Raw genomic sequence first — 27,371 nt, 5'->3', positions numbered from 1 at the left:
TCTTTTGATCACATTCTTGTAGCTCTACCTGTAAGATTCCCAGCTATCCACATTCTCTTCATGCATTCAGAAACTTGCTCTTCTGCTGTGACAGTACCTTAGAGGGAGAGTTCAAGGAAGCATACACATGCATGCATGCATTGGACAAGCAATATTCTCAAAACAGTCACTGCAGGTCTTGAGATAATATGAAGCCTTAACACCAAGAATTAGCCTCATATGACATTTCCTCCCCTCTCTCTTTTTACATAAAAAAATCTGGTTTCAGTTCCTTTGGTTAAAGAATTGTCATCACTGCCTATAGTATATTTTTTATTCTACTGTTACACTTCTAGACAATTGTATCTAGAGACAGAAAATTATCACCAATTACTAATATTATGGGAGTATCACAGAATCATAGAATGGTTTAGGTTGAAAAGGGACCTCTGAAGGTCATCTAGTCCAACCCTCCTGCAATGCGCAGGGGCTTCTTCAACTAGATAAAGTTGTTCAGAGCCCCATCCAATCTGACCTTTGATGTTCCCAGGGATTGGGCATCTACCACCTCTCTGGGCAACCTGTTCCAGCATATCACCACTCTCACTGTAAAAACAGCCTTCCTTATACCCAGTCTGTATCAACCCCTTTTTAGTTTAAATCCATGACCCTTTATCCTATCAGTATAGGCCCTACTAAAAGGCTGTCCCCATTTTTCTTATAAGCCCCCTTTAAGTATTAAAAGGCTGCAATAACATCTCCTGAGCCTTCTCTTCTGCAGGCTGAACAAGCCCAACTCTCTCATCCTGCCCTCATAGGGTATAAAATATTAAACTACAAGTTCCTGATCAGACACTAATAAATGGCTTTTGGCTGGGGACAGTGAGGTCCATCTCTCTCAAAATATTTAAATTGATCAGTACAATCCAATTAGTATTTCCCCTTCATGATAAGCATGGAGAGCTAGAAAACTATGTTTTTTGTGGTATTCCATATAATGTCATTCATTTTATTTAGAATCAAAGCCTGTCTTACTTCATTTTGCAATATAGAAGGGATGAGAAGAAAAGTCACCACAGTCCTTTATACATACAATTTAAGCAAAAGGGAGTAACTGCGTAGAATTTGACAGTGCTTTTGGCTCTTTCTTTTCAGCGGATAAAAGCAGCATTAGCAATGCTGCCTGAGACTCCTGAGTAACTCCTCTTTGCCTGGGTTATGGAATGCCACAGATGGCACAGTTGGTTTTCTTGGTTATCACTAGCACATTACAAAATCAGAGTTTGCAATTAGCAGTTGACAAAATACATCTGAATGTGCCACACAGGTATTATAATTAGTAGAATCATAAAATTCTTTCTCCCTTTTCTCACCCAAAAATCGAACCAGCAACATACCTCTTTTTTCTCTGTGAACTTCTTCCAAAAGTTTTTCTTGCTTTTGTATCTGTTTAAAAAGAGACTGATGTTCAGCCTCCTTCACCTGTGTAAAGTGCTTGAGCTGTTCTCGGCTCTGTCGTAAGTAGCATCGCAGCTTTTTTTCCTTACTTTCTCTCTCCTTTACCTCCTCGCACAGCCACTGAAGCTTAGTCTACATTAAAAAAGAATTTTAAAAATAGGATAATAAAAAGTAAAGAATTCTAATAAAAATAAGAGAAATGTTAACTGGTCAAACTACCTTTGGAGTCAGAGATTACTCGTTTGTACCCATTACTAAACAGTAACAATAAAAGGTTCATTCAGATAGATTAAGAGGACGTATATTGACCTTCAAAGAGTCTCAAAAGAGATATATTTTGGCTGATAATTGTATGTGAAGAAGCAATACATAGATTTTGGTGTTGTGTGGTTTTTTTTCATTTGGCTGGTTGGGTTTGGGCTTTGTTTTTTAGCGGTTTGGGGGCTTGGGGGGGGAGGACTTTGAGTTTTTTTTTGTTTTTTCTTTGTTGTTTTTTTTTTTTTGTTTGGTTTGGGTTTTTTAATTTTTATCAGGAGCATGAATTTGCTAGTGTATGCCTAGAAATTAGCATTGAATTAGTGTATGCCTAAACATCAAGAGATAGTCCTTCCTTTCCAAATATCTTTCTCTTTCTATTGTATGTTGACAGAATTTAAAGCATTTATTGATTTTTTTTTTTTTTTAAAAAGGTATGCTAATTCTTTTTGGTCAGTAAAAGTTAGTATCTAAGGTTCATGCAAAGGAAAACGAAAAGAGAGCTCAGATAAGATATGTCATGGTCAACATGGTAAATCTCAGTAAAATTTCAGGAGATTGACTATTACCTTTGTTTCTGCTAACCAGCGATGAGGATCATTCAGAACTGTTGGTGTAAGCGATACTGCCTATGGAATCGTAGGGGAGAAAGAAACAGGAATAAAAATGGGAATTGGACACAGAAAAGAGAAAAAGTCTTTCCCACTATTTGAAATGCATCAAAAAATATTCTTTGCTAAAAATTCAGCTTGGAAATTATATCTGTAAATGCATTAATATAACTATTTAGCCATAAATTAGTCACATTTAAAAGCAAATTATGGAAACTCGCTGATACAAATTTTCTTTAATGGTGCAGCTTCACTAAATTGCAACAATAGTAAGTTGTATTCTGAATCTGCATAGATTTCTTCTAAGAATCACTGATATGACAATGTATTTCAAACACCCCCAGCACGTATCTCTGAATCAAGGTATATATTCTCAGTTTGAAACTTTATGTCCTTTTTCGAGAATATAATAATATTTCCAAGTAATATAATCAGACTCTACTTAAAAATTACTATTTCTTAAGGCCAACTGCAAAGTCATTCAACTGTTTTTTCCTGCATTCTGCAGAACAATGGCTGCACATAAACCAGAAGTAGCAGAAGCAATTGTTGTCAGTCATCTACTGTTACCAGTATATCTATAGAAATGCTATGCGCCACATAAATGTCTTATCAAAAGTAAAAAATGAAAATCCCCCAAATCTTTAATTATGCTTCATGATGATGTTCTTAGTGCTTTCATGAAAAAGACAAATCACTTGTTTTCAATATTTGATGGGCATGAAAAGAAAATTGTTATCTTCCCTATGTGGATAAAAAGAAAATAAATTTGTGTTGGAATGCTTCATTAATACTTCATACAAGGAGAAAATGTGATAGGTCTTTCTGCATTCTGCATTCACCAGTGAAGTGACAGGTGACAACAATGCACACAAACTCAGCTACAAACATTCATTAAGGAAATAACAAAACCTGCAGAATACTTAGAATTACTTTTAATTTCTCCATGGAGTCCCGAGAAAAAATTTCACAAGCAACATCAATTTCACTTCCTATCATGGTGAGAATAGATTCCTGTTCCATTTCTAAGTGACGCAGCTGATCCTTAAACTGCAGTCTAGCCGCATCCATCCTCCTCAAATGATCTTCTTCATTGCTGACCTGTTTATTCTGGAATGAAAGAGGAAAACAAAATAAAGATAAATTATTCCATTTATATTATAACACATCATTAGCAAAATGTGATAATAACACTAAACTCATTCACCAAGTTCAGTTCCTTACCATGGAAAATAATACCTTCTAATAGTACTCATAAGTTCCTCTCTTGATCCTCCTTATTCTCCCTCAAATCAGTTATGAAGAAGCTGCTACCAAATGCAAACCAAACAATCACAGAGCCTATTTTCAGAGCCAAAACCAGGCATTCTATTATAAATCTACTTTTCACACTAGGATAGGCAGCCTAAGACAAATACTCCCCTTATTATCTTTTGCCCTAAATCAGTTACAGGCATTTAATCTCTGTCATCAAAGAGATGTCTGAAGGACACCTGCATAAGAATATCACATCAGACAGTGACTGGCACTGTGGAAAGTATTTTATGTTATCATCCAGTGTCAGAAAGATTATTAAATATGTTGCACCTCTTTTAAAAATTCATATTCTCCTCCTTTATATCTACAATCGAAGCACCATCTGAGTAAAACTGAACCCAGGAGCAGTTCTGTTAAACTGTATATCGAATTATGCATTGTCATTAGTATGACAAAACTCTTGTGAGAAATGAAGTTGCTTCAGACCTGTCTGCTGCTGAGATCAGGAGGATGTAATGCAGCGTAAGCTAAACACTTTAGCAGGTACATTTCAGTATGTTCAAGTGTGCTGAGAATAGTGAGAAAAGCAAGAATAGTAATTTCAAAAAATTTATTAATTATAGACCTCTGCAACAACAAGGTGCAACAGTTTAAGTTTTATTTATTGGAAATCTTCATACACTGCTCTCATTAGACACAACTGTGGAGCTAGGTAATTTCTAACATACAAATTCTGGGAAGGGGAAATATATGGAGTCATAGAATCATTCAGGTTAAAAAAGACCTTTACGATCATCGAGTCCAACCATTAACCTAACACGGCCAAGTCCACCATTAAACTATGTCCCTAAGTGCCACACTTACACATCCTTTAAATACCTCCAGGGATGGTGACTCAACCATTGCCCTGGGCAGCCTACTCCAATGCTCTCCTACCGGCACCAGCATCAAACTAGTAGAAGTGCAATGGATGACAAACTATAGTTGCCTATATTAAAAATACAGCAGGTAACAGCATTTCTCTTTCTATGCCAAAACAGTATTAGCAAATCTTTGGAGGGATACAATTCATGACTCCTTCAAAGCACTTTTCCCTTCTTGACTTATACAGAAATTGTACACTACATTATAATTGTATATTCTTTACTATGCACATTTAATTTTTGTATTTTAAATTTACTCTTTCTATAATTCATCATTTATTTTAGATAATTATCACCAAAGAGATGTATAATGGTTAAAACTAGGTAAGTTTACCTTTTTCTCCAGTTCTTGTTTTATAAATTCACATTTCCGCCTGAGTTTTATATTTTCTTCTTCATTTTGGGTTAATTCTTCTGTCAATTTATCACACTCAAATTTTATCTTCTCTAGTTGCTGACACTGAGCTTTCACTATGTTCTTCTCTTCTAAAAGCTCCATCTGATGGTAATGGGAAAACAGATTACAAAGTCACCATATGGGTTATTTTAAAACACTCTTCAGACAATAGTTTCAAATCCATGGAAAAAATATTATGGAAGTATATTTCTATTATTTTTTTACATTTAATTTATATTAAGTGCAATCACTCACCTGAACATAGAAAACATGTATCACAGAGTTGTAGAACCATACAGTGTTTTAAAAGCAGTAAACAGAAGTCTCAGATTCTGCATTTCAACTCTGCTATACTCATCGGCTTACATCACCTTAAGAAGCCCAATATTTATGCAATTTTTCCATTACTGAAATAATTTGGAATCATAAAGTCTAGGAATACCATTTCATTTCAGAACCTAATACTAAATTTATATCTGCAAAGACTTGGTATTTTTATTTCTAGAACTGGGTTTCATGCTATTCATGGAAACATTGCAGAGAGAAATGAAGAACAACATTTAAGGGCCTTGAAATTTCTAACTAGGTGAGTGAATCAGGTATATTGATTTCCAGTGGAAAAAATAACTGATTAAAATTGACAGATTTGAAGAATTCTCTAGAATATCTAAAAAATGAAAAAAAAAAAAAATACAAAGAAGTAAATTACAGACATATTACTCAAAAGTAGTTTCATATTTGATGAACTGTGGGATACAGGTACACACAAAAATTTGCCTGCAGAGTAAAATCCTTCCTGAGGAAAAGCAGAAATTCTGTTCTCCCAGTTACACTATAAATATAACTTTTATGGGGAAGAAGGGTAAGGAGAGAAGTTATATGAGTCAATTTAGACACCAGAGCCAACAGAGTACAAAAACTTCTCTGGACAATTCTGAGAAAGAACTTTAGTGTCCTAAGTCCACAAAGACTTATGAACACAAAGATAAGCCTGCAATGCCTAAAACATTTTCTATGAATATGCTCATAAGATCGACTTTTCAGTTCCTACTAAAGCTAATTGTATTATGACTATGCAGATGGGCACAATCCAAAAAAACAAATTCCTCACTTATATTACCTCTGAGACACAATAAAGTAAGATAATTTTTATTAGTTTCTGATGTGGACAAGCAAATCCATAATTTATTTGATCATAATTTAATTGATAATTTAATTAATCTTAATTAAACTTTATTGAACACATATTCCACATTTGATAATCTTCAGGAAAAAAATAACTATACCCACCTGGTATATGTATAGAAGAAAAGAATACGTATACATACACAATTTTATATAGACAGATACATACCTCTACATAATCTTACATTAAAGATTAATATTTGAAAGTGCTATCAGGCACAAGGACATATTGTATTTCATTATTCTAAGAGAACAAGGATATTTTTAAAGCAAATGAGGATACATAGTAAAATAAGGGACAAATTCAGAGCTTCTAAACACATAGCTGATTGAGGAACACTAAGCAAACCACTTAATTTCCTATGCCTAGTTTATCTAACATTTCAAATAATAAAAAAAGACATCATAAAGACATTGGTTGGGAATTCATTAGAATATTCTAGCTGAAACAGAATTAAAAGCTTAAGCACTAGAATCTCAGTACTGAGACAGTAAGATCCTTCTCAAGACTGACACATTATACAAAATTCTATGCTCTTTTCCAGTTCTACTGCAACATACGACATTCTTATGGTACCTCCCCTACTACCTCAAAAAATCCTTAACTACCAGGTAATTTTTCAATCCAGTGCAGCACTACAGAAAGCCACACAAAAAGCAGAAAGTATCATGCAGAGGAAGCAAGAGAGGGAACAATGAGGATCAAGTCACTTCTTTTTACAACCTAGGCAGCAGTTGGTCCTGTAAACACAGGTCTCTGCACCCTTGCTTTCCTGAAAGTAACTCAAAATTCCTCCTCTAGTTAAGTTTAAGGCTTTGGGTCTTGTGCTAAATTTTCCTTCACTCTCCAAGTCTCTCCCAGCTGACCTTTATTTTTAAGACTTTAACAATAAGAACCTCTGGACAGGGTTATGTATATTCTTTCCCAAAAGCAGTTACAAAGGTTGGACAAGGCTGAGACATAAATAAGGTCAAGATTACTACTTCAACAGTAAGAGAAAATTAGAATTGGTAAAAAGAAAAAAAAAAAAAAAAAAAAGAAAACCCACACCCAACAAAAAACTCTTCTGTTGGATTTCCCTAACCTCCACCCTAAAACCACAACATTTGAATACAACTAAACAAAAGGCATGCTAAGTTTTACTGTAATTTGGAAGAAAAACTATGTCCATAAAAGTGAAAATCCAATTGCGATGTAATGATGACTTCAGACAAAAAGTAACCAAATCATCTCCATGGTGACACGTTTTCATCAGGTCTTCCTAGAGATGGATATGATTATTTATTTTACTGCACATATAGTCTTTGAAGCAAGACAGTGTTGTCATTATCATTCTGTGTACTCCTAAAAAAAAGAAGCCCACCCTATTATCTAACAAAATCCATCTCCCTCAAGCCCTCTGTTCTATGTTTCAGAGACACAGTGCTGTAAAGAAACTGTGTGTAGATTAAAGATTCTGGGAATTCATGGCACTGGGAATAAAAGAAAGCAGTTAATTTTTAGATATTCTGTTCAGATACAACAATCAGTACCGATATCAAGGACCTTACCACAAGATTGGTGGTAAGAAAAGGTTTCAGTAGAAAAGGAACATACAGTATGATCAACTCATTATTTGCTTACTACCATCCAGAATACACTTTCTTTCTCTCCCCTTGACATTAAATGTACAGTTTTAATTTTTATGTCATTGTCAAAGAAAAAACACGTATTTTGAGAGATCACTGAAATAACAAGACACGCCACAAATTAAGTCCCCAGTGTTAAGCACTGTTGTCAAAATATTTCGATTTTAATGATCCTTCCGCTAACAACCTTCCAGATTTTTACTGCTATCTTCATTAGATACATTCTGTGTTAGCACGGTCTTAAGAATTATTGTCAGTTATTATCATAAACAATATACTAAATAATTAACTGTACTTTTCTAAGTAACATCAATTCATAACTGCAAAAGAGAGGAAAATATGCATTTTTAACTAGATACATGTTTGTGAGAAGGGAAATAAACATGTTTAAATTACTTACAATGAAGTAAATCATAAATCACTTAAGCTTTGATTAGGGGTTTTATAGCTTTTTTATGGTTAAATTGGTAGAATTTTGACATGAGAAAATTTTTAATTTGATGGGACCAAGGTGGAAAGTGTATTTATAGTGCTTCAAAAGCGCACTCAAAATATGTCAGTAATTTACAACCTATCTGGAAAACTGCTGCCTCCATTAATATAAATACACAAATTAGTATTTTGTATGTCCTAGTAATAATCTTGCATATATATTTAACCATGTAATAAAAATTGCTTCAATAGAAGTGCAATTCATAGTGCATTCAACTGTTGACAGTTAATTGTGCATTTTAGACCACTTCGACTTAACTTCTCAATTGTATTCTATCAATCAGTTAAAGCCACTAAAACTATTTCTTTCCAATGCAATAGCCTTGAATAAGGAGCAGCTGATGTAAACTAAAGCCATTAACTTGTGTATTCCTAAATAAAATGCTGTATTTCATCATTCACTATTTGAACATAGTCACTTTTCTGAGAAGTAGTAGAGAAATTAGAAATTCTAAAAACTCCTTGAAACAGAACTTTCAAAATTAACCTTAACAAGTGTTACACATTATCACTTGGCATTTTGAAAGTGTTTCCAGACAAATTTCATGATGCAGAAAAAGTCATTTTAAAGATTTACAAAAATGCATCATTCCTGAAATATGCAAGTTCTTTAATAGAGCCATGACAATAATTGTAAAAGTAACAACTAAAGAAAGGATCAAATCATATTAGAACACTACAGCCTCATATATCTCCTCCTGTTCTGATCACAAATATACCTGTTTCACTACTTTTGAAATAAGAAAAGCTCTTCACCGAAAACTGTTACTGTTAATTTTTTAAATTTAAACTTTAAACCTTTATAATGACCTGCAACAAAATTTGTGTTAAATGTTTTAAAGCACATGTTGTACTACCTTCATCATTCAATAGGGGGGAGAGGGGAAGCCTGACATTGGAACTTTTCAGAATAAAGTACCTTTAGCATTCTAATCTGAGCCTCTGCATCACCCTTTTCTTGTTTAAGGAGTTTGGTGAGCTCTTGAATGTTTCGTTCATGTTTGATTTTAGCATTTTGTAATTCTGACTGAAGATCTGCCAACTCCTGTCGGTGAACTTCTCTTTCCATCTTCAGCTGCCTGTTAGCTGAAGTCACCTCTTCATGCTTAGATTCCTGCTGTTTCTGGAGATCTGAGAGGCTCTTATGTAATTCCTTTCTGACTTTCTCCTCTTCTGCTATTCTATTTGTTAGTTCCACACGTACAGAGCTTAGGTTTGTTACATCTGCTTGCACTTCTAAGAGTCTTTCTTGGTCTTTTTTACGGATCAAGTTACTAGTTGCAAGCTCTGTCTCCAAGTGTTCCTTTTCAGCTTGTATTTGATTTTGTAGTAAGACTTGCTGTTTCAACTCATTCTCCAGTTTATTTACAGTACCTTGAACCTCTTTCATCTCTTCTTCAAGAGATACCTGGTGAGACTTCATTTCATTCAGTTCTGCCTCTTTGCAGTGGAGGAGTTCTTCCTGGTGGGCTCTCTTTGTAAGCACATCATTCAGCTCTTTCCGAAGGTTTTCTATTTGGTGTATAGCAGAGAGAAGTTGACTTCTGAGGTCATCCTTTTCTTTGAGGGCCTAGGAAACAGGAAAAAAATCCAGTGCAACCTAAGCTAATGAAAGAAAATTACTGGATGTCCTTAGACATGCTAATGTCTAATGAACAATTAGCACTTTGTTCTGTAAAAACACAGAAATTTTGCTTGTTTTGAATTCAGTTCAAATGTATTCAGTGTTTCTTTAAACACAGAACATTTGTGACCTCAAACATATACTTGTCCTGACACGATTTAGCCTCCCAAGCGAGACAGTTTTGGACAATCCCCTGCTTTTCTTACCCTCTTTGCAAACTCAGATGTATTTCTTTGCTGGCCCCTCCAAGTAGCAAGATGGATGAAATGAGGCAATACAGTAATGCAGCAGAATACAGGGATGACTAATGGTCACACAGACCTTACCTATAGGTCCATTTCATAGGCTGGCTTGTTCTGTTTATTTTTCTAAAATATTACATGCGAGGTTTTTTTTTTTTTTTTTTTTAATCTGCACACAGTAGATGAATGAACAACAGTTAAAAGCCTGGTTCTCTCATGCATCAAAGCCAAGAAATGAAGACTTCATCTTAAAAAATCAGCCACATTTAATAAAAAATTCCACTGTTTTCCTAAGGGGCCTAAGGGCTGCAGTTTTTTTCCCCAGCACTGATGTATTTCAAGTTTAAAAAACATCCTCAAAAATGTGCTAAATTATAGGGAAAAAATTGGACTGCAAATACATGTGTGTTACTAAATACTGTATTTCATTAAACTCTTGTTACACACACATCATTCTGAATTCTTACTTATCTCAAGTTATATTTAATTTTTTTTAACACTGTTTAAAATAAGAAGGAATTTACAGTACCGCTACCGTAAGTCACACAGAACTTCTGCTACAGGAAAAAATTATAAAATGCACAACACTGGATTTCCTGATATATATATCACAAGCTACTGGATTCTTTGAACCAGCTTAAATAAATTTTATACTGAATTTTATTCTTTCCACTAATTCCACAAACTGTACACATTTCTTATAGCAAGATTACTTGAAATAATTCAGAAAAAAGGAAATTAACAGTTTGCAGGTTAAAAAAAATAAACCCATTTATAATTACATCAAGAATAAGCAATGGAAAACAAAATACAAAAATAATAAATCAAGGTTATGAGGTAATGACCATTGTGCCTTTTTTCCTGAAGGAAAAAAAAACAAAAAACAAAAAACAAACCCTCAGTATTTGACTTTGATTGTAAACATGTTTTCTACATAACATACTTGGCAAAAAATATATTCCAAAGACACAAGATGGTAGAGATTCCACTGTCAACCAATATCAAGGATAACCACATAAGCAAGATTTCAGCCAAATTACACCTGTAACTCCAAAAGAATGAAATCTAAACAGCCTTTCTATAGCCCACCCATTGTCTGCAACAATTTTGAACATCTCAAAATTGCAAGTTATGACTGTAATCCAATTTTGAAAATTTACTATTAACCCTTTAAAGTCTTATAACAGAAAGCAAAGACAACAGACTGCCATTTCTCCTTTATAAATTTTTGTCTCAGATGTTAGTTGTCTGTATATTTCAAAGCTGGTTAAATTACGTTCATCTAGTTCCCTGACGCTTATCATGAATGCTGCATTTAGACTGATTATATCCTCATATGGAAACTGTCTACAACTTTGTATTGAGAACATGAAAATACTGTTTATATTTTTTTCTCTTCCACAATGACACACATTTTATTTGATGTAACATATCCACCAAGAGAGAGATTTTCTTCAGGAGTGATGCTTACCTCAAACTTGTTGGCAGGATGCATGATTTTAAAAATAAGAACAAATACTGACAGCATTTCTTAAATGGAGCTTAAACCAAAGTGACTGCATTTGGCATTTTTATGCCTTTGTCACATAAAAAGAGGTAAAATCCATGTCAAAGAGTCTTATGTGACAAAGAAAACTTCAATGTGGACAGCTCTATTAATTGCCATTATAAAGACCTATCCATGGATTTACATGAAGAATGATTCCAGAACCTTTTGGTGCTCCTCCTGCTTATTATTCACAACTTTCTCTCCTCTACTTTTTGCTTCTTATTTCTCTGAGACACACATATGATTTCTAAATATTTCAGGTTTTCTTCCTTTCGTCAACACCTCCATTTGCCTAGGTAAGAGATGACTAACTTCTGAAATGTTTGCAAGCCTTACTTCCTCAGACAACTGCTAGGGCTAATCAATACATGATTACTATGGAATCAATTGTTGGAGCATGGATAGAGCAAATAATAAAGAATAAGGAATATGATAGGCAGTTCAGGAGAGAAATAGCAGGCCCAGGAATCACTGCTTAAATGTGGTAGAGTTTATTAATTTCAATTCAGTATCAAACCCATTATGGCTTCAAATATAGAAAATTAATAATACACTAGTAGCACACAGCATTACCGTCTGCTAGTAATCTGACATACATGGTGAAAGTAAACACCTACTTTCCAAGATGTGACCACTGTTCAGTACATAAGACAATGCATAACTTGAACATGAGTTATTAGTTAATGTGATTTTTTTTTTAAATAACATCACATTATTTCCTTTAAAATGAATTAAAAACAAGCTGTTACCTTAAGTGTTAAATGAAAAGATAAAGTAAAAGCAACATTTGTAGAGAAACTTTTTTTCTTTGCAAGAAGAAAGATTTGATTAAGTGGAGAGATTAGAATACATACTGGATAAAGAAGCAAATGTGGAACTCCCTAATTCCTAAAAAATACCGCCACCTATTAGCCGTTTTGTAGCTCACCAGGAAATTTGGTGCAGGACTTAAGGTGGAAAGGGGTTTAAATCACAGTTTGCATAACCTAATCCTCATCTTCATTTCTAAGAAAAACAAAAGAAAAACCACAGTACAACCCTCCCCCCCTCCCCCCAGCCAATCTTACCTGACTATTCTTGTCCATGAGCTGGCTGATGGTTTCATTTTGTTTTTCCACCTCATGATTCAGTTTCTTATATTTCAACTTCCATTGGCGGATAGTTTCCTGTGCTCTCACTTTCAGATCTTCTCTTTTTTTCTCAGCCTCCAGCCTGAGTGCCTCTGCTTGCTTGAATTCAGTAAAGTACCGTTCTGCTTCTTTGGTACTCTCTTCCACCTGCTGAGCTAACTCAGCAGACTGGAGTTCAGTTTGTCTACGGCCATCCTCACAAGCCTTGTAGCAACTCTGTATCTCCTTTAGCTGGTCCAGAATATTTTCCTGCTGCTTCTCCCTGTTTTCCAGGTCAGATGTTAACTCCTGGAATTATCACAGCAGAATATGAAAATTCCAACTCTAAAGATATACAGTATGAAACCTCACCAAACAACATACAGCAACATTAAATAGCATTTCTATCTAAAATGGGAACAGCATAAAAGATCCCCTTGACTACTAGGGAAAACCCTGTAAGCCCACAGAATCTCTCCCTCTGCAATGGTCAAGAATTTCAACAAAGATATAACATACATGGTTATTCTATCCCATTTATATCTTCTGTATTTGTTCCTCATCTGCTTGTTCTTGTTAGTTTTTATATTTTAAGTTTGAGAAGGAATTATTGACCAGGATTCTCACATATTACACATTAGACAAATATGGACTAAAGAAAACAGTAAGATGTGAAGAGATGAAGTTAAACAGATGAGAAGAAACAGATAATTGGCAATGAAAGAACAGCATTCACCACAGATGGTAGATGTTTCTAGAACAAAGTGCAAAGACATTTGAAAATGTAGCAAGCATACTAGAGCCAAAATTAGTTGGCCTTTCAATATTGAATTAAATTGAAACCACACGTTCTAATAATAATAAGAACTGCTGCACATCCCAAATCTGATATTTCCCAGGACAGTCTCACAAGCAAGTCAGGAAAAATGTTTTCCATATACCTTCTTCAAGAGCATATTCTGAAACCAGTTATTGAGGCTTCACTCACAAAACTGCATTTTATTAAGATCATCACATAGAACTTCACATTAGTATTCTGTATTTTGGTCCTATATATACTGTTTTCATAACATTCATTATTTTCAATAATCATAGAATATTTTGGGTTGGAAGGGACCTTCAAAGGTCATCTAGTCCAACCCCCACAGCAATAAGCATGTAGTCTTCAACTAGGCAGGTCTGCAAAGGTATTGATTTCTCTTATTTTGTAAGAATATATTTTTATATTCAGAAAAGTGTTAATTATTGATCTTCAGATATCTTGACTCATATAATGAATAAACTGGCTAACATTTCTCATTAGAGGATGAAAAGCAATAAAATTAATTTTAGTGAGGATAAGATCTTAATCAATCTTTGTAAGCCTGAAAGACTTATATTACTGAAGATTTCTAATCTTAAATAAGCAAATCAGTAACTTTCCATCAGAAAATTTGAAGTATTTTAGTAAACTGACTGTCTGCTGTTACACTCTAGTGGACAATATTGTAAGACTACTTTGACCTAATTTGATTTACTAATTACTTCTCATTCTAACAATTTCACAAGTATAAGAGTCTAAAACTGCTTATGGAAACACTAGAGTATTGCATCTCACAATGTGTGTACTTTATTTATTTCTTAGCCTAACAGTCAGGTCATAACAGTCAGCCTAACAGCCCCATATCTATATAGTTCCATGCAGAAAATTATATATTTAAAATAGCTGCATACATTTGCAAGATCTTACAGAAGCACCCCCAGGTGCTACAGCAACTGAAATAAAAATTCTCTCTATTAAATTTAAAATATAATTTAAAATTGAACTCGCTTCTAAACATGAGTTTAAGAATGTGATTATAATCTTTTTTCTCCTTTCCATTTTACATCATATTGTGCTTTTATGGCAACTGCCATGGACTAAATATACCACACAACTCAAAATGTTGAACAATGACATTTAAATAAATCAAAGGAGATTTCTAATATCACATGTACACCAGAGGCAAGTGAAGTTACTTCCCACTAACTAAAGATAAATTACATTTAAGTCAAACATGACTGGTCACTTCCAACTGGGAATCAGACTATCTGATAGGAGCAGCTGTTAGAACAGGCTTGACAAAATGCTTTGTTAGTACCTAAGTTTAGAAATTCACATCCTTGCATTCCTTGATGTCTCATCAAAACAAAAACACACTAGCTATTTTCCTGTTACTTTCTCTGTAGAAGAATGGCAGTGGGAAGCAGATAAGAAGTACAAAGTGTTTTCTGTTGAGATAATCAGGGAAGTCAAAGATTTCAAACTTGGAGCAATGGCAATAACCCCAACTGAAAAGTCTTCCATCAGTATTTCAGAGAGAAGGAAATAACTATCAGAATGTCATTCTGACCCTCAAGAAAGTATGTTCTACAAGCAGAAGTTTTAATAAAAGGTTTTATCCAATTATCTCCTGCCACCAAAGTAATCAGCATTTCTCAGGTCCCACAAAACTAAAAAACTAGCATGTTTCAGATTAGTCTGGAGTTGCACTGGCCAGCTAGAACACAAATGCTGGTGGGCATCAGGAAATTAGTTCTGATTGCCTTATCCTCTACAGAAACACTGTAGGTCTTTTTAAACCTGTTCAATGAACCAATTTCATAAAGCACATAGGAACTTATTTTGAAACTTCAGTTTTTTCCAAACATAATTTGTTGTATCAGTTCAATTTAAATTGGCACAGAAGTTGACAAGTGGAAAGAGCAGATGTAAACTGCATAGTATGTTCTTGTAAATCTATGAAAAGACAAAAAAATCCTACTTTTGAATTTGACAAGTAATACAATGCCATTTCAAATAAAATTATCTTCATTAGAAAAATAAACACAAAATACAGACCTCCCTGGCTTACTGAATGCCCCAATACAAGTACAACAAATGTTAAATACTTGACTACTGAAATCCCACATAAAGTTTTGAAAATATCCTCACTTCTCCTTACAGTACTGAAAGACAGTAGAAAACAGTTACTTTTCAGGGATCTTACTACCAATGACAAATCTAAACAAGAAGCACAGAAGTCTACTATAATAAATAAGAAGGTTACTACCTCCTTATATTTCATTCTGTGTTCAAGATAAAAGTCGTCTAAAATTCTAGTGTCAGACTGCTGTTACTCTTTTCACAGAGAATCACTTTAAATATGTGTTTACCATAAATAAGAATACTAACACTTATTAATGTATCATTATGTTCCCTCTAATAGCTAAAAAAGAGGAGTTATGACCTATTTTTCTTAATCTACTGTACTAGCTCATAGAATAAGGTATCCCAGTTCATTTAAATTAAGTATCCCAGAAAGTTAAACCTTAGTTCTGAAGCATTATGAATGGGAAATGAGTAAGTAAATGCTAACTTATAAAAGTAACTCCAGAAACCACTGTTAATGGTAACTGCTGATAAAATCAAATCACCTTTTCTTTGTACATGGGAAAGAGAAGCAATCCAAACCATAAATTCATGGGCAACAGCAAATACCTTTTTTGGTTTATTTAGAAGATTGGAGAGAAAAAACTCTACAAATGCCAATCAATTTTCAAAGTTATTTATATAAGAATCCATGAAGAACATGGCAGTTACTCTAAATTTTAAAGGTTATTCCCTAATATGGCATATCGCTTACCTTAAAAATAAGAAATTATTAAAAAAAAAAAAAAAAACACACAGCAAGGAAAATAAAACCCACAACAAAAACCAAAAAGAAACAGAAAAAACTTACCTGTATGTGCATTACAAGCTGTGCTTTCTCCTTGTCCTTACGCTCTATGCATCTCTTTAGTTCTTCTACCTCTGACATCACAGCATTATGACTCAACTTTGCTTTAAGATCCAAAATATGTTTCTCCGTTTCCTGCTTCTCTCTCTCATATCTTTCAGCTAGTATAAAAGAGTGACACCAGAACAGCAAACCCAGTAGAAACAGTGACTTGTGGTAATTTTTTTTTTTTTTCATTTCTCTTTTGGCAGTTTTCTTGTCTACTTGAGACTATTCTACAACTACTGATTTTGAACAAAGTATCTGCAAAAAATGGCTATACTTGTATCATAACATTTTACTGAATGAGACAGTATTTCCAGTTTACTAATCATTTTATGGGGGTTCCCCCCCCCCTTTTTTCTTTTCTTTTTTTATTAAAACAAAATACCCTAACAAAACCCAATAAAATAGAATCAGGTAGAAGAAACAATGGTATAAATGAAACTTGGCTACAAACTTCAAGGCCAAGATTTTATCCCACCAGAGTAATACCTCCTGCTTTGGAAATCACACTACTTGTGAATTTTATGTCTGAATCCTACAATAGAAGTTCTTGATGGAAGTAAGCTATAAATTTCCCCAAGCAGAATTTCAAAGGTCTGTAGACATGAACAACTACTGGAGGCAAAGAAAAACTTCATTTGTATTCTTCCTATGCATCTTTGAAGAAACAGAAATAACACAATAAGAAGAAAAACAACTGCATAAATTATATAGATATATGTGTATCTCTAAATAGGTCCATTACATTGCTCTTGTTTTCTTTATATTTTTACAACAGTTTTGATCTATAATTATAATACAAATGGAAAAACTAAAATACGTTTTCATTAACATGAAATGGATATTGTTTCAAATAAATTTACTTTTAAGCAGATAGAAATGTAGAATCATAGAACAATTTGGGTTGGAAAGGACCTTAAGTTCATCTAGTTTCAACAGTATCACACAGTATCACAGTATCACAGTATGCTAGAGATTGGAAGGGACCTCGAAAGATCATCTAGTCCAATCCCCCTGCCGGAGCAGGAACACCTAGATAATGTTACACAGGAATGTGTCCAGGCGAGTTTTGAATGTCTCCAGGGAAGGAGACTCCACAACCTCCCTGGGCAGCCTGTTCCAGTGTTCTGTCACCCTCACTGAGAAGAAGTTTCTTCTCAAGTTTAAGTGGAACCTCTTGTGTTCCAGTTTGTACCCATTACCCCTTGTCCTATCATTGTTTACCACTGAGTAGAGCCTGGCTCCATCCTCGTGACACTCCCCCTTTATATATTTATAGACACTTATAAGGTCACCCCTCAGTCTCCTCTTCTCCAAACCATAGAGACCCAGCTCCCTCAGTCTGTCCTCATAAGGGAGATGCTCCACTCCCTTAATCATCTTTGTTGCCCTGCGCTGGACTCTCTCCAGCAGCTCCCTGTCCTTCTTGAACTGAGGGGCCCAGAACTGGACACAATATTCCAGATGGGGTCTCACCAGGGCAGAGTAGAGGGGAAGGAGGACCTCTCTCGACCTACTAACCACCCCCCTTCTAATACACCCCAGGATGGCACTGGCCTTCTCAGCCACAAGGGCACAGTGCTGGCTCATGGTCATCCTGTCATCCACTAGGACCCCCAGGTCCCTCTCCCCTGCACTGCTCTCTAACAGGTCGTTCCCCAACCTATACTGGAACCTGGGGTTGTTCCTGCCCAGATGCAGGACTCTACACTTTCCCTTGTTATATTTCATCAAGTTATTCCCTGCCCAACTCTCCAGCCTGTCCAGGTCTCGCTGGATGGCAGCACAGCCTTCTGGCGTTTCAGCCACTCCTCCCAGCTTAGTGTCATCAGCAAACTTGCTGATAGTACACTCAATTCTCTCATCTAAATCATTGATGAATATATTAAATAATACTGGTCCCAGTACTGACCCTTGAGGCACTCCACTAGTTACAGGCCTCCAACTAGACTCCGCCCCATAGACCACAACTCTCTGGCTTCTCTCCTTCAGCCAGTTCGCAGTCCACCTCACTACCTGATCATCCAGACCACACTTCCTCAATTTAGCCGTGAGGATGCTGTGGGAGACTGTGTCAAATGCTTTGCTGAAGTCAAGGTAGACTACATCCAATGCTCTGTCATCATCCATCCACCGTGTTATTTCCTCATAAAAGGCTAAGAGATTGGTCAAACATGATTTCCCCCTGGTGAAGCCATGTTGACTGCCCCTCATAACCCTCTTATCCTTGATATGCCTTAAGATGGCACCAAGGATAAGGTGTTCCATCACTATCCCAGGGATGGAGGTGAGGCTGACCGGTCTATAGTTACCCGGGTCCTCCTTCTTGCCCTTTTTGAAGACTGGGGTGACATTTGCTTTCCTCCAGTCCTCAGGCACCTCTCCCGTTTCCCAAGACTTGGTAAAGATGATGGAGAGTGGTCTAGCAATGACTTCCACCAGTTCCCTCAGCACCCGCGGGTGCATCCCATCTGGACCCATGGATTTATGGATGTCCAGATTGCTCAACTGATCTCTAACCCATTCCTCATCGACTAAGGCAAACCGCTCCTGCCATGGGCAGGGACACCTCACACTAAAACTGAAGGTTCTCTTCAACCTTGAACATTGTCAGGGATGAAGCATTTACTGCTTCTTTGGGCAACCCATTCCAGTACTTAACCACCATCACAGTAAAGAACTTCTTCCTTATATCTAACCTGAACTTCCAGTGTTTAAGTTTAAACCCGTTACCCTTTGTCCTATTACTACAGTCCGTGATGAAGAGTCCTGCTCTGGCATCCTTGTAGATACATTAAAATAACTGGAGAAAAACTATTAAAATGAACATGTACAAAATCTAGCCATTTCCCAGTGCTCTATATGGGATTTGTAAAACAGGGAGTCAGATTTCCATTTTGATAACCTATTTTAAATAATCTATTTTAAAGATAATTCGATACCTTAAGTATGACAATATACAAATAAGTCATTAACCAAACCGATTAAGCATTCACAGAGACACTGGACTTGGAGCCACTTTTCCTCTATCATCTTGACTAATACATTTTTACATTAATAAAGAAAAAGATAGTCTCTCTAATGCCTTCTGATAATCCTTGAAAAGTTTACATACAGCAAGATAACTAACAATGCAGCAAAGACCTTGCTAAAATGGTAATTTGATATGCAATTAATTACATCTTGGAATTGTTTAAAGTATTCTAAATATCATTGTTCCATCTCTAAAATTCTAACATACTGCAAACAGTAGCCCTGACTGAATTATGCTGGTAAATTTTTTTAACCTCTCTGGAACATGTTGTTATCCCTTAGAAATTTTACCAGAATTTCATCAGTCTTACCAACCAACTACATAAATTATGTTTACTATGATTTTCAAGATTGAAGAATTTAAACTGCAAATGGACTGAAATGTAAAATTTTAGAAAAATTAGAAAATATTTAAAATATTTCATGTCTTAACTCAGTAAAATCACTACTTTGCTGAAACTGCCTTTAATACTCTTCATTTGTTTTAACCATGCAAATCATGGTATTTTATCCTAGATTTTAACTCACACTTGTTAATTTTCAGATTGTCCTGGGTTCAGCAGTAGCAGTCATTTATTCTCCTTCTTAACAGGTGGTGCAGCGCTGTGTTGTTGACTTTTGGCCTGGGAACAGAGCTGATAACACTGATGGTTTTAGTTACTGCTCAAATGTTTAGACTGGCCATAGGACTGAGTCTCATGCTCTGCCAGGGAGGAGGGGAAGCCGGGAGGAAGCAGAGACAGGATATCTGACCCAAGCTAGCCAAAGAGGTATTCCATACCACAGCACGTCATGCCCGGGAGATAACTGGGATTTACCCGGAAGGGCACTCTCTTCTCGGTCGGACTCGTTTCGGCTGATGGTATCGTATTCCCTTCCCTTGTTATTTCTCTTATCATTATTATTATTGGTGGTAGCAGTAGTGATTTGTGTTATACCTTAGTTACTAAACTGTTCTTATCTCAACCTGTGGGAGTTACATTCTTTTGATTCTCCTCCCCATCTCTCTAGGAGCGGGGAGGGCGGGGGGGAAAGACTAGACCCTGCCTTTGAACATCCAGCCCAGCACAGGCAACCCGGGTGCCAGGAGGAGCTGTACTTCAGTGCCAATCACTTCCGAAGCAGCTTGAACCCCTTAAGAGGCTGCCAGTATCTCTTTCTCAGTTGGGGTATAATTGGCCTCAGATCCTTTGTATCCCTGACTCCAAAAGCCGAGGGGTCGACCTCAAGTCTCCCCTGGAGCTTTTTGCCAGAGGCTCCAGGTAGGACCATTCTCCCCATTATTCAGCTTGATGTGACAGATCATCTCTACGATCGCGGATTCCCTCAGAGACTGGATGCCTTTGTCTAAAGTAGTCCACTTGGCCAAACGACATAACATCCGGGTCTATGGGTATATCCCCGTTATTCTTCCCCCACTCCCCCGCTCCTGGAGGGATGGGGAGGAGAATCGGAAGAATGCAGCTCCCACAGGCTGAGATAAGAACAGTCCAGTAACTAAGGTATAACAGAAATCACTACTGCTACCACCAATAATAATAATGATAAGGGAAATAACAATAGAAGAGAATACGATACCACCCGCCAAAACGAGTCTGACCAAGAAGAGAGTGCCCTGCCGGGTAAATCCCAGTTACCTCCCGGGCATGACGTGCTGTGGTATGGAATACCTCTTTGGCTAGCTTGGGTCAGGTGTCCTGTCTCTGCTTCCCCTCCTCCCTGGCAGAGCATGAGACTCACAAAGTCCTATGGCCAGTCTAAACATTTGAGCAGTAACTAAAACCATCAGTGTTATCAGCTCTGTTCCCAGGCCAAAAGTCAACAACACAGCGCTGCACCAGCTACTAAGAAGGAGAAAAAAATAACTGCTACTGCTAAACCCAGGACACTGATGTCAGTACTTATTAACTTAAAGCTGGGGACTTATATGGCTGGTTTTGTTGAAACAGTAGAATAATTAGACTGAAACTCAAGGACAAAAATAATTGTCCAGGCTAACTAACAAATTTGCAGGCCTCTAGTATGAAATATGAGAGTTTAACCACCTGTTCTGATTCTCCTGTCATTATCTTGTACATCCTGGTAGCTCAGCCGGTGCGAAATTTGACGTTGTAACTCTACATGGTCTTCTTCTGCTCTCAAAAGTTGGGAACGAAGATCCTCTATCTAAAATGCATGTACAAGTGTCAAATGTTTAATTAAAACAGAATGAAAAAGTAAATAGTGTACTTCTATTAAATACTACCAAATGAAAAAGACAAAAAGAATCTATACACAAGTAGTATTTAATCTCAAGAGTACTGCAGATGGTAAAAAAAAAAAAAAGACATATTACTTCCTAATTATAGACCACAAAGTGATTATTCAAAATGAAAAGAAATATTTTGTTATGTTGACCACAGCAGAGCACTAACTTCTCTAGACTAAACAAAATGCTACCATTTTATATGTTGCTATTCTCTTTTTACACTGGTAGTGAAAATATCCATACATATTTAATAAGCAATATACTTTATGTAAATTCTGCTCATTAATAATACAATTTACTTATCCTTAAGAAACACTGGGTTTTTTTACATTTTTCCTTTCTATCATACACAGCCTAGCACTTAAAAATGACACTGTTTACAGGAAAATAAAGAAAAAAGGACATGCTAAAATTGCTTTGTAGGAAAATAATTTTAACTTGTATTATCCGTATGTGATAAAGCTCTGTATTCCATGCACAGTGAGTTGAGTTCAAAACAGTAATACAACCAAGTCAAACTTCTTCTAGATGCACAACCAACATTAACAGGTAAGAATGCTAATTGCCCCTTCCCTATTTATTTCACATTTTTCCCCCAGCTCCTCTGAAAGAAGGATTAGAAAAGTTTAGGAGAAAGGAGAGGTTTTTGAAGATATAACCCAGGTTCCCGAAACTTCCAGATTTAATCATATGTACATCAACAGACACTGTTTATAGCACAGTTTAGACAGTCTTTCAGGTGTTTGTTCTTTATATGTTTTTATTGCGTTTTAGCATACAATACAGCAGATACTTCTAGATCACTGGTTTATACAAACTCATCAATTAGAGTGTGCACTTTGCACAACAATTATTATTAATACAGAAGTTTCTAAAGCATACTATAAGGGGAAGTTACAAATTATTATTATTTGTAATATTATTATGAGTTTTAAACGTACTATAAGTACTACAACTACTGTAATTATTATATAAAAAGCATATACATAAAACATTTGCAAAGCAGAAAAAGTATACCGAGAGCTCAGACCACATATTTTAGACCTTTAAACCTGCCTTTATGTACCTCTTTCTTGACCTTCCAAAACAGCGCTATCAGAATATGAGACAGGAAGATTAAGCAAAAGACTCAGACACCATCTAATATGAAAACTTCAGTATTTTCAATACAACAGAGCAGTTACCTGATGTAAAAGAGCTTCTCTTCTGCCTTCTGATTCATTCAACATTTTCTGTGACTGTTCCAATTTTTGCTCAAGCTTTCATTATAGAAGATGAAGAAAGAAAGCAGTGTGCACATCATAGTACAAAAGTGTATTTTAACTATTTCATTCTGGCAAAAATTAATTGATATAAGCATCTATCTAAACCAAGGTATACATTACAAAACATCCTTATTTGTCAAAAATCTTAAAGCAAGCTTTCATTTGTACTGAATTCCCGCTATATTTATTTAATTGCATAAAAGAGAGTTTAACTCACAGTCTATAATTTTTGTACTATATTCTATGTCACATGAAGATACAAAATGATATATATAATCCAAAACAAAAAAGAATGAAAGCAAATTTTTACTGGATTAAAAGTAAGAGAAAGGAAGGTAAACTTCAAGAAAAAGCTTCAAAAACATTGTGCCTGGATTTGAAACATGCTTTCGAATTCAAATCAAAATTAAGTGATTTCCAAGTGTTAACACTTGGAAGTCACCTTTGTAACACATTTCATTCATAAAATTGTTAAAGATAACATGCATTGGTAGAACTGGTAATTGGCAAATTCTGTGGGTTTTGCGCTGTGCAAGATGCATTTGAATTATTCAGGGAAAAAGACCGAAAAACTGAAGTGCCAGAGTTTCATACAATTAGAATTTTTCCCCAAAATATAATATTAAGGGAATCTTAAAATAGTTACATCAGAAACAGTCAAACTGATGATCATTTAGGAAAGCAAACAAAAATAAATATAAAACAGCTGAAAACAAAAGCTACAAAAAGAATTCTTACTTTTACCATAAATAGTTCAAAGATCAAAAAGATCCAGATGGAAACAAATAGAATTTTTGACAGCAAAAATTGTTATTGCAGAGATAGCAATCTCAAAAGGATGTTGAGAGGCTGGCGAACGGGCAAAGTAAACAGGACTAGCATTAATGGAATGGAGAAAGTAAAAGAAAACATTACATAGATGGTTTAGCATAAAGGGGTATAACTTTGACATCATGGGCACAAAGGCTAAACTCTATGTAAGAGAAAAAAAGATAGAAAAAGCATAATATTGCCCTAGCATCCTGCCAGAACACAAATATAAGAAATCTTGTTTTCTATGAACAGGAAGAGAGCAATATGGCAACAGATAGCTCAGTAAGAATAATTAACAATGATGCATAACATAACTAGCATTAGTTGTAGGGATAAAGAAAAGATGTATCTTTGAGCTGCTGCAAATAAGCAACAGCAGACTGTATAAATCCAGAGACAAATCAGAGAAAGAAATCAAGGATAATCCCCAAGTTACAAACTTGCCTGCCTGGCAGGATGGAAAACTTGTTAGAAGTAACACACTGTAACTCAAAAGCTTAGAAAGAAAGAAATTGAGTGTTGCTACATTCATAGTTCCTCTAATGCAAAAAAAAAACAAAAAAAAACAAAAAAAAAACAAAAAAAAAAAGAAAGCCCCACCACAAAACCTTGTTATCGTGAAGAGTAAAGAAAGTTTCATCTTGCTGGTTTCCCTGAAACAGGAAGCATATACTGTAACATATGACACTATACACTTACTTAAAACCAAACAAGAAAGGAGAAAATTAAAGTCTTACTTGGTTCTTTTCACTTTCATATTTCACAAGTTTATTTCTCATGAGTTCTTCTGTTTCATCTGCTTTAGCATCTTGCTTCCTTAAAGCCTTTAGGGGGAAAAAATATATTGTGAACTTCATTATAAAAGTTACAGAAGTCTTCTTTGCAAGTCTTAAAATGAAAGAATCTACTGATGTATTTAAGAAAGAAGATCTAGACAAATGTTTTCTGCCTATGCCCAATAATTCCATGTGAAGCCAATGTATATTATGAAAAAATAAATATATGTCCACGCATACATAAACACACCCACGCACAGAACAGGGTCAAATACAAAGTCAAAACTAGCACTAACATCCTTCCGACGTATAGAGCTCCAGATGCTGAAGGTTGACCCTAAACACTTTTAAACAAAGGTTTAAGAGCCTCAAGAAATCCTCTACAGATAAGCTGCAAACATATCAGATGAAAAGAATATATTCTGTAATATAAAATATGCACAATATTAAATACAATGCACTGTAGTAAGGAAAACACAGTTGGAAGCCAGAAAAAGGAAAAAAATATTTTCATCCAAATCTGGGCACATGTTTAGAATAGCACTACTGTTGTTATATTGTAGTTTTAGAGAGAATAAACTGAAACTTTTCTAATCAAAAGTTACTGAAATTGTTGTTGCCCTACTTGGGGGTGGGAGAGAGAGAGAAAATAAACATTGGGACATTTTTCCCAAAGTATCTAAAAACAGTTATATACATTATCTAAAACATCTTAAATAAAATTGCTTTAAATTGTCTTGAATATCAATTTCAAAATCTTTTCTTTCTGCAAACCAACACTATTTGTAGAACATAGCCAATCACTATCAAAGGAATGCATTACACGTCACAGACATTAATGACACAATTTGCAACATACACAACCCAAGCTAGGATATCTCAAGCCATAACAATGTCATTGGCTTATCTTAAAAACCACTCAAAAACACCAGCTAGGAGAGGTCACTAACCATACTAAGAGAATTTGCTGTGAATTTTAATAACTATGTTAATAAATCTTGTTTTGCTACTACACAACATGACCAAGTGGCTTTCACACTACACACCAATCAGAGACCTTAGCATTCACCTTTTACCTTCATCCAACACCGTGAAGTGCAAGTACATCTATTCCTTCCACCATTACTTGCTAAAACTACAACAGAACAAACATACAGCATGTCCAGAAAGAAATGTCTTTTTCCCAGTCTGCTCTTCCTGAGTAGCATTCTTATTTTACATTTTAAAAAAATATTTCCTTAAATATCTCTCAATTTTGCCCCTATACTTAGTGCAATTTCATTCAGGTTTTGAACATTTTCTTTTCATTGTATACTGGGGAATGATTTCACTGTACAAAAACAGAAGGCAAGATATTAATTAGCCCCAGTGAAGCCAAGAATCCCGTTTTAGAAGCTCTGCTTTTAAAAGTAGCTGTGTGGAGAAAATAAACAGATTTATATACTTATCTCAGTCTTACATCCTACCACCTCAGGAAACATAGAATCATAGAATAATTAGAGTTGGAAAGGACCTTAAGATCACCTAGTTCCAACCCCCCTGCCGTGGGCAGGGGCACCTTACGCTAAATCATATCACCCAAGGCCTCGTCCAGCCTGGTCTTGAACACTGCCACGGATGGAGCATTCACAACCTCCCTGGGCAACCCATTCCAGTGCCTCAACACACTAACAGGAAAGAATTTCCTTCTTATATCCAACCTAGACTTCCCCTGTTTTAAGTTTTAACCCGTTACCCCTTGTGCTGTCACTACAGTCTCTAATGAAGAGTCCCTCCCCAGCATCCCTATAGGCCCCCTTCAGATACTGGAAGGCTGCTATGAGGTCTCCACAGAAGGGTTTCAGTATAGTTTGGACTACTTGAACAGTTTACACTAAAAACTGAGGTTGTGGAAAATAGTTATCATAACTATGCCACTGAAAATATTATGCTATAAAGAATCATGCTTTTAATCTTACTGATTCATAATCAAATACTGTAAGACTGTAACATATTTAAAATATTTCTCCAGGTATACTTATATCTGTCATTCCCATCAACTGCAAAACTCAACACTGCACACAGACCTGACACACTCCCATTTTACTCAAAAAGACTAGGGAAAACTAGTAAGCTACATGAACAAAACAAAACAAAATATATATATATACATCCGAACAAGCCAAAAAATCAAACAAGATCATCACTTCAGCTAATGCCATTATTGCATGAGTTTTCATGGTTTCTATAAACAACTAAAACAACCAGTTCAGAACACTCTACTAGGGATATATGATGAGTACAAACTGCAATTGAGCTTCATTTTCACTAGTGAAATTAGAAGCTGTGTTATATACAGTCAATTGTATGCCACCCTTAGTTTTGGCACTAAATTAATAATTAATATATGAATAAAAAATTATGTTTTCACGCGCAGATTTTGCTAGAGATGTCAGCATCAGAAGGAAAATGTTAAAACTGTGCTTGAATCAGAAATACTAGGTAAATTTTCAAAGATTTCCCTACTGAAGGCAAAAAGTATATCTCTGCATTAGTAGTAGTACATCCTAAACCTCGGAAGCTACCACTGAAAAAAATACGCTATTTCAACTTATCAGGATCACTGAATGATATTTAGGCAATTAAATAGCAGTAATTTCAAATAAAAAGGCAGTCTTTCCTATCACTGATATTATAAATATGACATTCAGTTTTATTTTCTGTGTGTTATAAAAATAGGCCATAACCATTTCATTTTTAAGAAA

At 35.4% G+C, this 27,371-nt stretch overlaps 1 protein-coding gene across 13 annotated transcripts in view; it reads right to left on the bottom strand.

Annotated features, from left to right (window-relative positions):
• CEP128 (centrosomal protein 128) overlaps positions 1-27,371 on the bottom strand; it is a 140,147-nt gene that overhangs the window by 89,284 nt on the left and 23,492 nt on the right. For 10 of the 13 annotated variants that reach the window (XM_057428443.1, XM_057428444.1, XM_057428434.1 and 7 more), the window contains 10 exons: positions 24,589-24,675; positions 22,958-23,032; positions 21,568-21,691; positions 16,451-16,608; positions 12,669-13,019; positions 9,106-9,756; positions 4,818-4,982; positions 3,237-3,413; positions 2,262-2,321; positions 1,377-1,569 (listed from right to left, as the gene is read on the bottom strand). In XM_057428443.1, the coding sequence (XP_057284426.1) occupies positions 1,377-1,569; positions 2,262-2,321; positions 3,237-3,413; positions 4,818-4,982; positions 9,106-9,756; positions 12,669-13,019; positions 16,451-16,608; positions 21,568-21,691; positions 22,958-23,032; positions 24,589-24,675 (2,041 nt within the window). The remainder of the gene's footprint in view (positions 1-1,376; positions 1,570-2,261; positions 2,322-3,236; positions 3,414-4,817; positions 4,983-9,105; positions 9,757-12,668; positions 13,020-16,450; positions 16,609-21,567; positions 21,692-22,957; positions 23,033-24,588; positions 24,676-27,371) is intronic. The other 3 variants (XM_057428437.1, XM_057428445.1, XM_057428439.1) reach the window with 3 other exon arrangements.

This window comes from Pezoporus wallicus, unplaced genomic scaffold (assembly GCF_028554395.1).
Source record: "Pezoporus wallicus isolate ANWC-B61680 ecotype Strahan unplaced genomic scaffold, APGP_CSIRO_Pwel_v1 contig_3486, whole genome shotgun sequence".
Taxonomy (NCBI): Eukaryota; Metazoa; Chordata; class Aves; order Psittaciformes; family Psittacidae; genus Pezoporus; species Pezoporus wallicus.
Note: the sequence above shows the minus strand (reverse complement) of the source record. Positions and strands in the feature narration are given on the sequence as shown.